This window comes from Emys orbicularis, chromosome 3 (assembly GCF_028017835.1).
Source record: "Emys orbicularis isolate rEmyOrb1 chromosome 3, rEmyOrb1.hap1, whole genome shotgun sequence".
Taxonomy (NCBI): Eukaryota; Metazoa; Chordata; order Testudines; family Emydidae; genus Emys; species Emys orbicularis.
This window is the reverse complement of record NC_088685.1, coordinates 195,306,755-195,321,405: the sequence shown is the minus strand read 5'-3', so window position 1 is coordinate 195,321,405 and position 14,651 is coordinate 195,306,755. Positions and strand designations below refer to the sequence as shown.

The window sequence follows — 14,651 nt, the reverse complement described above, 5'->3', positions numbered from 1 at the left end:
TTCATAAATGATCTGGAAAAAGGGGTAAACAGTGAGGTGGCAAAATTTGCAGATGATACAAAATTACTAAAGATAGTTAAGACCCAGACAGCCTGCGAAGAGCTACAAAAGGATCTCTCAAAACTGGGTGACTGGGCAACAAAATGGCAGATGAAATTTAATGTTGATAAATGCAAAGTATTGCACATTGGAAAGCATAATCCCAACTGTACATATAAAATTATGGGGGTCTAAATTAGCTGTTACCACTCAAGAAAGAGATCTTGGAGTCATTGTGGATAGTACTCTCAAAACATCCACTCAGTGTGCAGTGGCAGTCAAAAAAGCGAACAGAATGCTGGGAATAATTAAGAAGGGGATAGAAAATAGGACAGAAAATATCATGTTGCCTCTATATAAATCCCTGGTACGCCCACATCTTGAATACTGTGTGCAGATGTGGTCGCCCCATCTCAAAAAAGATATATTGGAATTGGAAAAGGTTCGGAAAAGGGCAACAAAAATTATTCGGGGTATGGAATGGCTTCCGTATGAGGAGCGATTAATAAGACTGGGACTTTTCAGCTTGGAAAAGAGACGGCTAAGGGGAGATATGATTGAGGTCTATAAAATCATGACTGGTATAGAGAAAGTAGATAAGGAAGTGTTGTTTACTACTTCTCATAACACAAGAACTAGGGGTCACCAAATGAAATTAATAGGCAGCAGGTTTAAAACAAATAAAAGTAAGTATTTCTTCACACAACGCACAGTCAACCTGTGGAACTCCTTGCCAGAGGATGTTATGAAGGCCAAGACCATAACAGGGTTCAAAAAAGAACTAGATAAATTCATGAAGGATAGGTCCATCAATGGCTATTAGCCAGGAATGGTGTCCCTAGCCTCTGTTTGCCAGAAGCTGGGAATGAGCAACAGGGGATGGATCACTTGATGATTACCTGTTCTGTTCATTCCCTCTGGGGCACCTGGCACTGGCCACTGTCAGAAGACAGGATACTGGGCTAGATGGATCTTTGGTCTGACCCAGTAGGGCCATTCTTATGATATATTAAATAATACGGCTGTTCCCATACCCACACCACTAAAATGCGGCCACCTCTTGGGTGTAAGGGGACCATTAACTGGCACACATCTCTTTTGTCCACACAGACTAGAAAGGATTTCTGGTTTTTAAATCTTACAAATGATCCCCTATATAATAACATGTATGGAACTCAGTTATCAAATTCAGAGGGATGATGGGCATAGCTGACCTTAGAGGATTTGAATTTGTAGTCCATGAGATTATTGGGATTTCAGTATGATGCTTCAAACTTTAAACCAATGGTTTCCATCTTTTTAGCTTAAGGGCCAAATATTTTATTTCAAAATGGTCAGTGGGCCATAATCAGTACTTTGGCACAAATAGAGTAGAACAGGCCAGAGGATCTGCCCCACTTAGGTAGCACAGAAAGAGCTCAGGTCTCCCGATGGAGATGCCACTAAGTAGTGCTCTAACTAGTGCAGGGGCAGAGAATCAAGGAGCTGTAACTAATTGTTAGTTCTCAGCTTCTCATTTCCACCCCCCTTGTGGGCTGCACTGGGTGGCTGCATGTGGGCAGGGTACTTACCCTTTGCGACACACTTTCCTAGGCTCATGCAGAACCAGTCAAACTCCTATGTTGCTCTCGCTGGGGCTCCTGTAGGAAAGCAGGCAATGGAGTAGCTAGAAGTGACAGGTTTCAGAGTAGCAGCCGTGTTAGTCTGTATCCGCAAAAATAACAGGAGTACTTGTGGCACCTTAGAGACTAACAAATTTATTAGAGCATAAGCTTTCGTGGGCTACAACCCACTTCTTCGGATGCATATCCGAAGAAGTGGGTTGTAGCCCACGAAAGCTTATGCTCTAATAAATTTGTTAGTCTCTAAGGTGCCACAAGTACTCCTGTTATTTTAGCTAGAAGTGCTCTCTCCTATTTTCCTGGCAATGCCGTAGGTGGCCAGTTTGGGTGCTGCTGAGTAGCTGCAGCAGGGAAGGGACAGCAACTGCTCAGAGTACCAATGGCTCATATCAGAGCTGCTGCAGGGGAAGCAATAGGAGGCAGCGCCCCTTACGCCCTCCTTGTAATGATGGGGCTGATTGAGGAACTTTAGTTTAAATATCACAGGGCCTGGTTTGGGGACATACTTTCAGTTTGTCATCAAACACACATTCTTCGAACGTCTGCCTGCCAGGCGCACAATTTAGAGTCTCTGTGGCCACAAGCTGGACACCACTGCTCTAAACTACCCTCTTTGTTGGTATCTGTTCTCTTCTGATTTTCCTCAGTTCTTACTGGCTGTTCCATCAGCCTTTTCTCTTATGTCTCTTCATCCACATCTCTGTTCCTGTTTGTTGGCATCCCTCTGGTTCTGTGTTTGGCCCTGTTCTCTTTTTCTCTGTACGGTTTGTCTCAGAGAGGTCATCCCCTTCCCTGGTAGCTTCCATATGTGGGTGATTTCCAAATCTACCTCTCCACCCTCACACACTCCTCCTTTTCCCAGATTTCTCTGTTCCTCTAGGACAGTGGTTCTCAACCAGGTACATGTACCCCTGGGCATATGTAGAGGTCTTCCAGGGGGGTACATCAACTCATCTAAACATTTGCCTAGATTTGCAACAGGCTATGTAAAAAGCACTAGCGAAGTCAGTACAAACTAAAATTTCATACAGACTACATTGCTACAGTATACATTGCTCTATATACTATACACTGAAATGTAAGTACAATATTTATTTTATAATTATATGGTAAAAATGAGAAAGTAAACAATTTTTCAGAAATAGTGTTCTGTAACACTTTTGTATTTTATGTCTCATTTTGTAAGCAAGTAGTTTTTAAGTGAGGTGTAACTTGGGGGTACACAAGAAAAATCAGACTCCAGAAAAGGGGTACAGTAATCTGGAAAGGTTGAGGGCCACTGCTCTAGGATGTCTGACCACTCAGACTCTCCAAAATTGAACTTGCTTATCTTTACTTCAGCTCCAACTCCACCATCTTTTTTTTGATTGATTACTCTCATTATAGTTAGTATGGCAACACCCATTTTTTCATGTCCTCTGTGTATATATATCTTCCTACTGTATTTTCCACTGCATACATCTGATGAAGTGGGTTTTAGCCCACGAAAGCTTATGCTCAAATAAATTTGTTAGTCTCTAAGGTGCCACAAGTACTCCTCGTTCTTTCTTCTCATCTCCCTTCTGTTTCCATTGACAACTCCAGGATCCTTTACTTCAGAGACTCACAATGTTGGTGTCATCTTTGAGTTTTCTCTCTCCTCTTCTCCCCACATCCAGTCTCTCACTGAGTTCCAACACTTCTTCCCTGTCTCTGCTCCTGCAATATTTGTCCATGCATTAGTCAACTTGATAACTAATCTTTCTCTGTACTCCCCACCACTCTCCCCACATCCCAGGCCAAAATCTAAAGTCATCTTCCACTTCTATTGCTCTGACCCTGTCATCATCACACACTTGAATCTCTTCTTTGGCCGCCTTTCTCTTATCATATCAAACTCCTCCTCCCAAGATGGTTTGATTTAAATCAAAGCAATTTAAATCACTGATTTGACTCATGATTTAAATCAGCAAGCAGGAAAACTTCACTTAAATCATACATTTTAATCATTTTGCGTTTGTACTTTTAGTTATTTTCCAAAAGAAAAGTTTGATTCTCATTGGTATCCGTTAAAATGTGGATTTGCAACAAAATATAGCCTTTACACTAAATTTGGTGCTTCGCTTTGCTAACTTGGAAGAAACACTATATCTGTACATATTTACTTAGCAATTATATAGCTATTCAGATTCTTAATTTTTATTATGTTAGAAAATGGTGAATGATGCATTTCTTATTTACTAGATGATAAATCATAAATAAACAATTAATGTCAAGCTGTATTTGGATAGAAATTAAGATGAAATTAAAATGCCCCAAACCAACATTTTAATTTTTAATTAAATAAAACTACCTTAAATGTGCTGTATATATAAGAAAAGTTTTATCAAAAAATTATCATAATATGTTTTGTGTTTAAAACTAACTTATTTAACAAAGAAAATATTATCTGTAGTTAGTGAATTGAACTGATTGTTTCTGGTCACCATGTCCTTCAAGATTTTAGAACTAGTAGATCTCATCCTCTCACACCTAATTTTTATTCATAGTTTGGAAGAGGAAAACAAGCTTTCCAGCTTTTCATCTTCTAATTGGCTTCTTAACTTTGAATGAACTAGTCATTGAATTGAACTGGTTGAGTAAACTGAAATGAAAAAAAAAATACTCTCTGCACCTGCATAAGAAGTTATGGCTGTCAAAATCTAGTTTAGTGCTTCAGCAAACTCTGGTTCTAGGTGCTCAGCCAGGGGCTTCCATCAGTTCAATGGTTAGACTTCCTTTAAAATTTGACAGCAAACGTACTGCTTAATATTGTTTTTGTATTTAATTTAAGTGATTTTAACAGATTATAAAAAGTTTAGGCCTTAACTCAGGCTGTCAGTTTCAAATTTAATTGTAACTAGATTTACCTCTATTAAAAATAAACTTTTATTTCATTTAAATTTAAAAAAAGATTTAAATAAAATAGGATTTTTTTTTAAAAAAAAATCATTGATTTTTATCCACCCTGCCTCCTCCTTGTCTACAAAGTCTTCTCATTTGCCCTCCGCCTACATCTATGTTCATTTCCTTCTCCTCTAATTGTTCTACCCAGCTTTTCTCATAATCATCTCTCCTTACTACTCCCTCGTATTCTCCCACTCCCAGGTTAATTCATGCTGTCCCTCTGCTTGAAATAGTTTTCCACTTCTTGTCTGTTAGTCTTCTCATCTCTCTCTTTACTTTTCCAAATTCCTCCTTAAAACCCAATTTGTCAAGGAATCCTCTACTCCCCAGTGCTGTCCATGCCCTCCTTTATCTATGCTATTGTCCTGTGTCATGTCTGTCTTAAACTCTATTGTGGCTCTCAATACCTAGTTCCTAACATCAGTAGATCTCAAAGTGCTTTACAAAGGAATTCAGTGTCATTATCCCCATTTTACACATAGGGAAACTGAGGCATAGAACAGTGAAGTGATTTGCTCACAGTCACCCAGTAGGCTAGTTGTAGAGCCAGGAGTTAGAACCCAGGTCTCACAAATTCTATACAGTGCCCAGTCCTCTGGGCCACATTGACTAGGTGGACTACTGTGCCTGCACACTATCAGTTGCAGGATCAGGTCCTTAGAAAATTAAACTGTTTGGGACAAGGAACATACCTCACTCTTTGAAGTGCCATGTAAGTTTATTTCACTATATAAGTGATTAATGATAATAGTTTTAGTTAACGACCTTTCCGAGAGAATGACCCTAAATCTTTAAATTGAAAATGTTATTGTTCCAAGAGAAAGTTGTTTTTAGAATTTAAAGCCACCAGTTTGTCTCTCCTAAGGTAGCATTGTGGAGGCAGGACTCTCCGCCCCTTGACAAAAGTCTGAGCACTAGGGAATATAAGATGAGTCTGGGTCAGATGTGTGTATTTATAAAATGTAGCCTATAGGGCTAGCCTGCTTGCTTGCCTATATATATTTTCTTATGGATTTCTTATTTTCTTATGGGTTTGAGTATTTGTTTAATATAAACCTATAAATCTATTATAATAAAAGTATTTTGGCTGTAACGCAAGGGACCTACAGGCTACATCCTGTATGTTGAGCTAAAGCAAAATTAGCATACATATGTCTGCGACCTTTCACCTATATAGGTGGTGATGAGAGAAAGCATAAGGTCCATATATGGCTGCGACCTTTAACATAGATAGATAAAGGATACGTAGAGGTAGGTTGGCATGGGGGGCTTCCTAAGTGCATACCCTCTGTAAATTTAACAGGAACACCACAAGGAAAGAACCAAAATAACCGGGTAGGACAGAAATAACAAATGTGAGAATGATCTAATGTTATTAATATGTATGTACACCTCTACCTCGATATAACGCGACCCGATATAACACGAATTCGGATATAACGCGGTAAAGCAGTGCTCTGGGGGGGCGGGGCTGTGCACTCCGGTGGATCAAAGCAAGTTCAATATAATGCGGTTTCACCTATAACGCAGTAAGATTTTTTGGCTCCTGAGGACAGCGTTATATCGAGGTAGAGGTGTATGTCATCAGTACGTACAAACATACCAGCCTATGGTACCCTAACATTTTGTGGGTGAGGAAACTAAGTTTGGACATAGAAGGAGGGCCTGAGTACTCAAGCTCTGTAAGAGCAGTGACCCACCATGCCAAGGAAGCTTCTAAGGTTCTAAGCTTCAGGGTTTATGAGCTTCAAGTTTCAAGCCTTCTTTGTTTATTAGTCCATTAGTCTGTTAGTTCTTAACTGTAAGTTTTAAGTCAGTTAGTTAAGTAAAACTCTAAGTTAGCTTCGATAGCTTTTAGCTCTTTAGCTTCTCCTAAGCGCTGCACCTCCCACGCAAGAATTGAGGAAGCTGGACCAGAACTCTCTTGGCATGCCAGAGGCGAGGCTGGTCCTTTGTCTCTTATGTCTTTGTCTCCAGTGGTGCAGTCGGTTAGCATGCGGTACTTTGGGGGGGGGAGATAGCTCAGTGGTTTGAGCATTGGCCTGCTAAACCAGGGTTGTGAGTTCAATCCTTGAGGGGGCCATTTAGGGATCTGGGGCAAAAATCTGTCTGGGGATTGGTCCTGCTTTGAGCAGGGGGTTAGACTAGATGATCTCCTGAGGTCCCTTCCAACCCTGATATTCTATGACCAGGTTATCAAAGAAGGGTGTGAGTATATTAATCAAAAGCTTTATAGTATATAATAGCACATATATCTCTAGAATAATATTATTGCCTTTGTAACTCTGATTATTTTACTATTTGATTATTATTCCATTTATCTCAATAAAAGTCTTTAAGTCTACATTGGTCTCAGAGTGTGTGACCTTTCATACATCCCAACGGTCCTTGCAAACTCTGTGTAGCCTGATTCTGGGACAAGAACCTTATTATATTTTGATCAGATAAATTGGCGAGCCTATAACCCATATTATCCAAATTAATAATATTAACTTCCTAAAATCAGGCAACAAAAAACACACACAGGAAGTATGGTAGCTATGTCAGAAAATGTATATCAATCAAGATTTCCAAGTGCTTAAAATAATTAAGCCTCACAACTCCTCTGAGTTAGGACTCTCTATTTGCTAGTCTTTATAACACATTGCAGATGGAGACGTTGTTACACGGGGGAAGTTAAGTGACTTGCCCAAGGTCACACAGCAAGTCAGTGGTTGAACCAGAAATAGAATGCGGAACTTCTGACTCCCAATCCCATGATCTAGCTACTAGACAAAATTGCATTTCTTCCTCTTGCAAGATATGGCAAAACCTTGCTAATTCACTGCCCATGTAAATTATTAAACTTTGGGAATTAGTGAGTAAGCCAAACTAATGTGATTTAAAAAAAATAAATTAATGATACTGCATCTCAAAATACAATTTTATTGCAAGGGTTGTTTAGTTGTAACTATGTATGTAGTAGTATATTAGTTATTGCACATAAATACAATTTAAATTTTTTGAAGTCTGAGCGATATGAGACCTCATTGCAGCACATATTATTTCACCTTTATTGAGACTTGCCTGAGTCTGCTAATTTTTTCAGAGGGAATTATTAGGTCTGTAGATTAACAAACTGAGAATTAATGAGGTTCTACTGTAATTATTGGACAATGAAATGGAGATGTTAAATGACAACATACTCTAAGTTACACAGGGTTTAGTTTTTCAGAAGTGAGCACCTGCAGCTTCCGCTGAGTTCAGCTGGAGTTATGGATACACAGGACTTCTGAAAATCAGGGCCATAGTAAAGTGCTTCTACTGTTATTTACATACTATAAAGAAGTCTGTTGTCTGTTCAGCAAAATGTAATTTCTCTGTGTACCATTTACAGTTGTAATATTTCAACTTGAATTTTTTGAATTCTGCAAATAAATCTTTCAACACAGATTATGAAAAGCTAGTAATTATAAGCACTACTTAAAGCTAAACTAGAACAGTTAATATCACCTTTTGGAACTGGAGTTATTGGTGCTTGTCGTAGGACCGCCTGCATATATGAGTCTTACACATAGGAGGGAGAAGCTGTGTGTTAGCTGTGAAGCAAACGCACACATTTTACTGTTCATTTCTTTGTTGTTTAGGATTTGCTTAGAGAGCTGCCTGAATTCCTGGAGTACAATAAAGAAAAAGAGGACAAATTTTGTTGTGAAATAGCTGACCCCCCATGTAAGAGAATCAGACTTGAGAACATGGGAGAAGGGGCTGAGGATTTGAATCAAAATGGGGCCCTCCAGCAGACCCCTGTGGCAGATGATGTAAATGTTGCTATGGAGAACTCTACTCCGAAGGTTTGCAACGTGTGCTTGGGAATTCTTCAGGAGTTCTGCGAGATAGATTTTGTTAAGAAGGTAAGTGATCTTTTCCTGCTCTGTAGACACATTTTTCTATGAGCTGTTAAATGTGTGTTTGGTAGAATCCTACAGTGGAAACCCTGTGATTTAGTAATTGTTGTTTTTTTTAAATCATTAATCAGTTTCAGTCCCATATGTAGTTGAGTGGCTCCATCTAGATTTAAAATACTCTGTGTAACTTAAATCAAGAGCAGATGGGGAAATGCTTAGGTTTGTTTCCTCATCTGCAATTACTGATTTAACGACTTAAATAACGCCTATTGGCGTGGTGTCTGGGTATCTCATGTACAGTCAACAAAGGGGAATTACCCGTGGGTTGCTGAGGATCATATTTTACCCTGGCCTTGCTATAATGTAACTAAAAAAGCCTGAGAAAACAGGTGAACCTTCAACTGTCTCCTGAAGCTAATCTAACTAGACCTCAGACAGACCTCCGTGATCATGTTTCAAAAGCAAAGGGCTGACAGCAGTTCCATGGTACATGCATACAGTATTACTACAATGTGGTTGTAGATGGTGAGCCCATCTTTATTTATGCTTTGTGACTGGAGAATAAATAAGGGATGAAATGCAGTTGATGGTGCTGTGCTGTTCAGGATTTCTCTTAGGTGCTTATTTCTACTGGATAGATGAGTTGTAAAGCAGCACGAATCGCCCTTATAATGTATTCTTATCTTTAGGAAGCCACAGACTAAGGAAAAATGTTAAGTAATTTGGTGGTACAAAAGACTATAAGCATACAAGTTATCAGAGAAAATATGACTGTGAATTAGGGGAAAAGATAGTGTGAAGAGCATTATAAACACCATATATGAAGGATAAAATTGCTAGGGTAACAGAGTGAAATGTGGAGGGGGGCTTTCAAAACTGAGTGGAAGCTTTGATGTTAGTGTTGATAAATAAGACTAGTTTATTTAGTAGAATGAACATTGGATTCAGCATAGCCAATAAACTGGGACCAGATAGAATTGTGCAGTTTCTATTGTTACAGTGCATGAGTTTGTTCCTTTTTCATAGGCAAAATATATTCTTCGTTATGGACCAGATTTTTAGTGTTGACTTTTTAAAGTTATGCCATTGAGTGGCAATAGAAAACCTGACAGCAATTGGTTAAAAAACAGCCAAGACTGATTCTTTCTTAAGAGAAACTCCTTATCCTAACAGTGCAATTGACATACAGTATTGATTTTAATTGGAATGCTACCACTTGTTTTTAGAGAGACATGGTGGGGGAGGTAATATCTTTTATTGGACCAGCTTCTGCTGGTGAAAGAGACAAGCTTTCGATCTACACAGAGAAGCTCTTCAGAGCCCTTCAGCAGTTGGTCCAGTAAAAGATATTACCTCCCCCGCTTCGTTTCTCTAATATCCTGGAACCAACATGGCTACAACAACACTGCAAGCAAACATGTTTTTAACAGTTACCAAAATATGTGGATTTTGGGACAGTGCCCCCAAATATGTTTGTGAACTCCAGCAGAGGTGTGTAGCTAGCAGCTCTGGTATTACACCAGCCAGTGCTTAATAGGAGTTAGTTAAATATCTGATGCTGTATATTTAAGTAGCAGATACAGACTGAAGTTCTCAAGATTCTGAATTAGGGGTTAGCTTAGATTCTGGAAAGACTGAGTATCAAAATAACTCATTTTGATTGCTCAGTGTATCTCTCTGTCTACCTCTTTACTCATTCTTTCCTTCTCCTTCCTCCCGCTCCTTGGACTTACCTTCCCTCCTCATTCATTCTGTGCTCCATGTTCATTATTGCCTCCTTTTCACCACCTATCTGCTCCCTTTCACACTTCATTTCTCCAGAGGGAGGGACAGGTAGGGACAGCTCAGAGAAGAGCAGCTCCCTTCTGCAACAGGCACATGGTTGTTTACAATGCCTGCCAGCAGGTTGCATGGCCATATAACCGTGCAGCTTAGAGGGACCCTTGCTCCTCATTCTCCCTTCCCCTCATCCCATCTCTATTCCCCAGCACCTGTTCCCCATCCCCAAACTGTTACTGCTTCTCTCCCAATAATTAGATACTCCCCTCCCTGCAACCAAAGTCAGTTATAGCCCTGCTCCCAAAAATCAGTTGCTGCCATCCTTCTTCCTTCCCTACGTCAACTAGTGCTTGTCACACACTTCTGCATGGTGCTCTGTTGTAGTGCTCTCCTGTTCCTGCTGCTTTCCTAGACATCAGGAGACCTTTGCACAGATGGGTGGATAGGGTGGCAGAGAGGCAGCAGCAACCCTGAGGGCTCCAGCAGCGGAAGGATAAGAGAAAGAACTGAAAATGTATTATTTTTAAGACTCTCTCATGATTTTTTGAGAGCAGACTCATGGTTTTCTAATACTTAGGGTTGGCAGCATTTGAGGGGAGAGAGGAAGGGTGGTAGGGGCCGTGACCGTTACGTGTGGGGGATGGGTAGGAGACGTGCAGGGTGAGAGGAGAGGCAGCAGCAGCATTTGCTTTTGATTGCTGTTGGGATTTTCACTCCCCTTCTTCAGGCCTGGGCATTGGGGAGCAACGCTAGGATATTCTTTTCCCAATTTGCGGGTGGGATACCACTGGGATTTTCACTCTTCCCAGCGAGGAGAAGCAACAATGGTAGTTGAGAGGAGAGGGAGCCCACCGGATGCGAATAGATGCCTCCTAAGGAAGGAGCTCACCTGTGCAACAGGCTTCACTCAATGTGTGGGGCCTGCCAAAGGAGGCAGTGGCCATATATTCTGTACCTATGGACATACTGTATCTGGGTAAAAAAGGGAAAGATAGGAAAGACAAAGTCTGCCTGCTAGTTTTTTTGGGCTCTGATGCTGCCTCTTATATTTGTAAAAATTACACACTAATCTTGAAATAATGTAGGCATTTGCTTTTAAAATAAAAGAGAGAGTATTTTATCTCGGGTAATTCATAATCTTCAAAGTAATAAAGTAATATGTTTGTGAGTGTACTATCCTAAGGACTTCTGCATTTGCGTTATTGTAGAATTGCAACAGCGAGAGATGGAGTTAGACTATATTTGTTTCATTCCTCTACGACTGTGGGATTGTTCCCTTCAATAAGTGTTATTTAGGCTTGCAAGGATTAGATTTTTTTTTGGTGTAAATGTCAATTTCGCTGTATACACATAAACCAATGAAAAAATATATTCATTAATAATAATCTAAATTTACAGATAGGCAAAGTAAGAAAAATGCTGCTTGAGAACTTATTAGAGTTTAATTTAAGGATATTAACTCTGTATATTTGTGATGTGATGTTGACAATTTGTGTTTTAATAGTTACAAAGTTTTAACTTTTTGAATTGCAGTGTCTACTGCCATTAAATAATTACTAAGTGTTGCTCTGAAATATTCCTCTTAATGAATATTCTTTCTTAATTAATAGTAATATAAAAATAATGTACTGTAAGCAGTCACAGTAGCAAATTAGGCCAGACTTTAAGCAAACCTAATTTAATGCATCAGAATTTTTTTAAATTAATCATAGCCTGTACCTTAAAGTAGACCTAGTTAAAGTTTTAGAAGATTACCATGTTTTTGCTCTTCATTTCCAAAACTGGGTGTTTAAACAAGGTTTAAACAAGGTGGCCATTAGTGAAAAGTGAATGGAGTTCAAATAATTTAAAAGTCTATTTACTAGGGTGCTTTGTGTGGGGCAAAATAGATTCAAATCATGGAAGCTCCTTCACTGGAGGTTTTCAAAAGGAAGCGGCTGGATAGCCATCTGTTTTGGATGGTTTAGACACAACAAATCCCGCACCTTGGCAGGGGGCTAGACTAGATGACCCTTGCGGTCTCTTTTAACCCTGTGATTCTATGATTATCTGACTGCCCCTTTCCCCCCAGTTTTACACAGCTTTGAAAAATTTAGATCGCTAAAAATTGAAAAAAAATGTTTAAACATAAACATCTATATTATCCCTTGAAATTATTTTAAAAAATCTAATTCTGCCAAGCCTAGTCTTATTTTTATGATTCGCTACACTCTATATGCATCCGAAGAAGTGGGTTGTAGCCCACGAAAGCTTATGCTCTAATAAATTTGTTAGTCTCTAAGGTGCCACAAGTACTCCTGTTATTTTTGCGGATACAGACTAACACGGCTGCTACTCTGAAACCTAACATAAAATATTGAGTTGGGTTTCTTTTATAGTAGCATAACAATGAGGGTTTACTGTGACAATAATATAAAATCTGCCTGCAAGTTACAGTCCTTAAAGAAACCTAAAAAACCCTGTCTCTAACTGGGTAGGATTTAGTGAGCTTATGGTCATTTTATATGTGAATGTATACCAAAAAGTAATGTTATAGAAGGTTTGCACTAGAATAAAGAATATCATAAAAGATTATCAGTTTAACTCCCTTACTGAGGATTCATATCCTTCTCTTTTAGGTGTGCCAAAAGGTTAATTCTGCTGAATACCAGTTTACTAGCTTTGTATTTTCTGTGTCGCTCCCACCACAGTTGTCCGTTAGAGAGGTAAGTGTTTACAGATACTTCTATTGACCATTGTAACTTAAACGCGTAAGAACAAAGAATGTGCCCTGGGAACATAAGAAGTGGAGAAGGCTTACATTTAATTGATTTTGCTTCAAAATAAAATAGTACCTTTAAATATGCACTAAAAATAAAGAATAAGTTAAGCAATGCTATTTTTAATCATGAAGTCTTTTTCAGAAATGATTAGAGAAAGACTGTAGTCTTTTTTTTAAAGTCTATCCTCCCATTCCTCCTGCCAAGTATTATTTTAATTAAAAAGATATCTGAATGACTCCAATATTCAGTGGATGAGTTTCTTTAAATCTGAAAACTAAAAGGAGTTTCTTCAAAACCTTGGTGTATAGTTCCCTTTGGTGAAGACTTGAGCACTGCAGTGTGGATTGTCTCGGGGAAGGAACAGCACAGCTGGTACCTTTCCTGAAATAGATGGTACTTGGTAGTGCAGAATACAAATGAAAGAATTTGAAGATGAACTCTAACTGTGTAACATTGTAAAAGAGGTAAAAGTACATATTTTATTTTAGTAGACTTCCTGGCTACTTGACTCATGCTTTGTTGGAAATCTGAATGCAGTTGTGAAGTACTAAAATTTGTGGACAGTCTAGTCAAATTTGAACTGTTTACATTCCTATCCTCGTGTTTAGAAAATAGCAGAAAATGGACAGATGTGACACTCCAATAATTTTGGGCAAAACAACAGATTACAATATATAGTGGTAATGAAAACTATTGCTGTATTAAGTATATTAGTTACAACATGTTTTATAGTGTGCATCTGCCTTCTATTCTAAACTGGCATTGAGATTAACTGTTGTGAATGGCAACCTATAAATACTTAAGATAAATCTCTTATCTAAGGTGGAGTACAATTTTTCAGTAAACATAGTGGGATGAAGGTCCTGGACATTAGTGATCATTAGAGAGCCTGTGGCATTTTTACTAAGGCCTGGTCTACACTAGGCGTTTATGTCGAATTTAGCGCCGTTACATCGAATTAACCCTGCACCCGTCCACACCACGAGGCTATTTAGTTCGACATAGAGGTCTCTTAAATTCGACTTCTGTACTCCTCCCCAACAAGGGGAGTAGCGCTAAATTCGACATGGCCATATCGAATTAGGCTTGGTGTGGATGGATATCGACGGTAATAGCTCCGGGAGCTATCCCACAGTGCACCACTCTGTTGACGCTCTGGACAGCAGTCCGAGCTCGAATGCTCTGACCAGCCACACAGGAAAAGCCCCGGGAAAATTTGAATTCCTTTTCCTGTCTGGGCAGTTTGAATCTCATTTCCTGTTTGGACAGCGTGGTGAGCTCAGCAGCACTGGCAACGATGCAGAGCTCTCCAGCAGAGATGGCCGTGCAATCCCAGAATAGAAAGAGGGCCCCAGCATGGACTGATCGGGAAGTCTTGGATCTCATCGCTGTGTGGGGCGATGAGTCTGTGCTTTCCGAGCTGCGCTCCAAAAGACGGAACGCAAAGATCTATGAGAAGATCTCTAAAGCCATGGCAGAGAGAGGATACAGCCGGGATGCAACGCAGTGCCGCGTGAAAATCAAGGAGCTGAGACAAGGCTACCAGAAGACCAAAGAGGCAAACGGACGCTCCGGATCCCAGCCCCACACATCCCGTTTCTACGAGGCACTGCATTCCATCCTTGGTGCGGCCGCCA

General features: G+C 39.6%; 1 protein-coding gene across 1 annotated transcript in view; it reads left to right on the top strand.

Annotated features, from left to right (window-relative positions):
* PUS10 (pseudouridine synthase 10) overlaps nt 1-14,651 on the top strand; it is a 70,278-nt gene that overhangs the window by 4,289 nt on the left and 51,338 nt on the right. The window contains exons 3-4 of the mRNA XM_065401524.1: nt 8,213-8,479; nt 12,871-12,957. Coding sequence (XP_065257596.1) covers nt 8,213-8,479; nt 12,871-12,957 — 354 coding nt within the window. The remainder of the gene's footprint in view (nt 1-8,212; nt 8,480-12,870; nt 12,958-14,651) is intronic.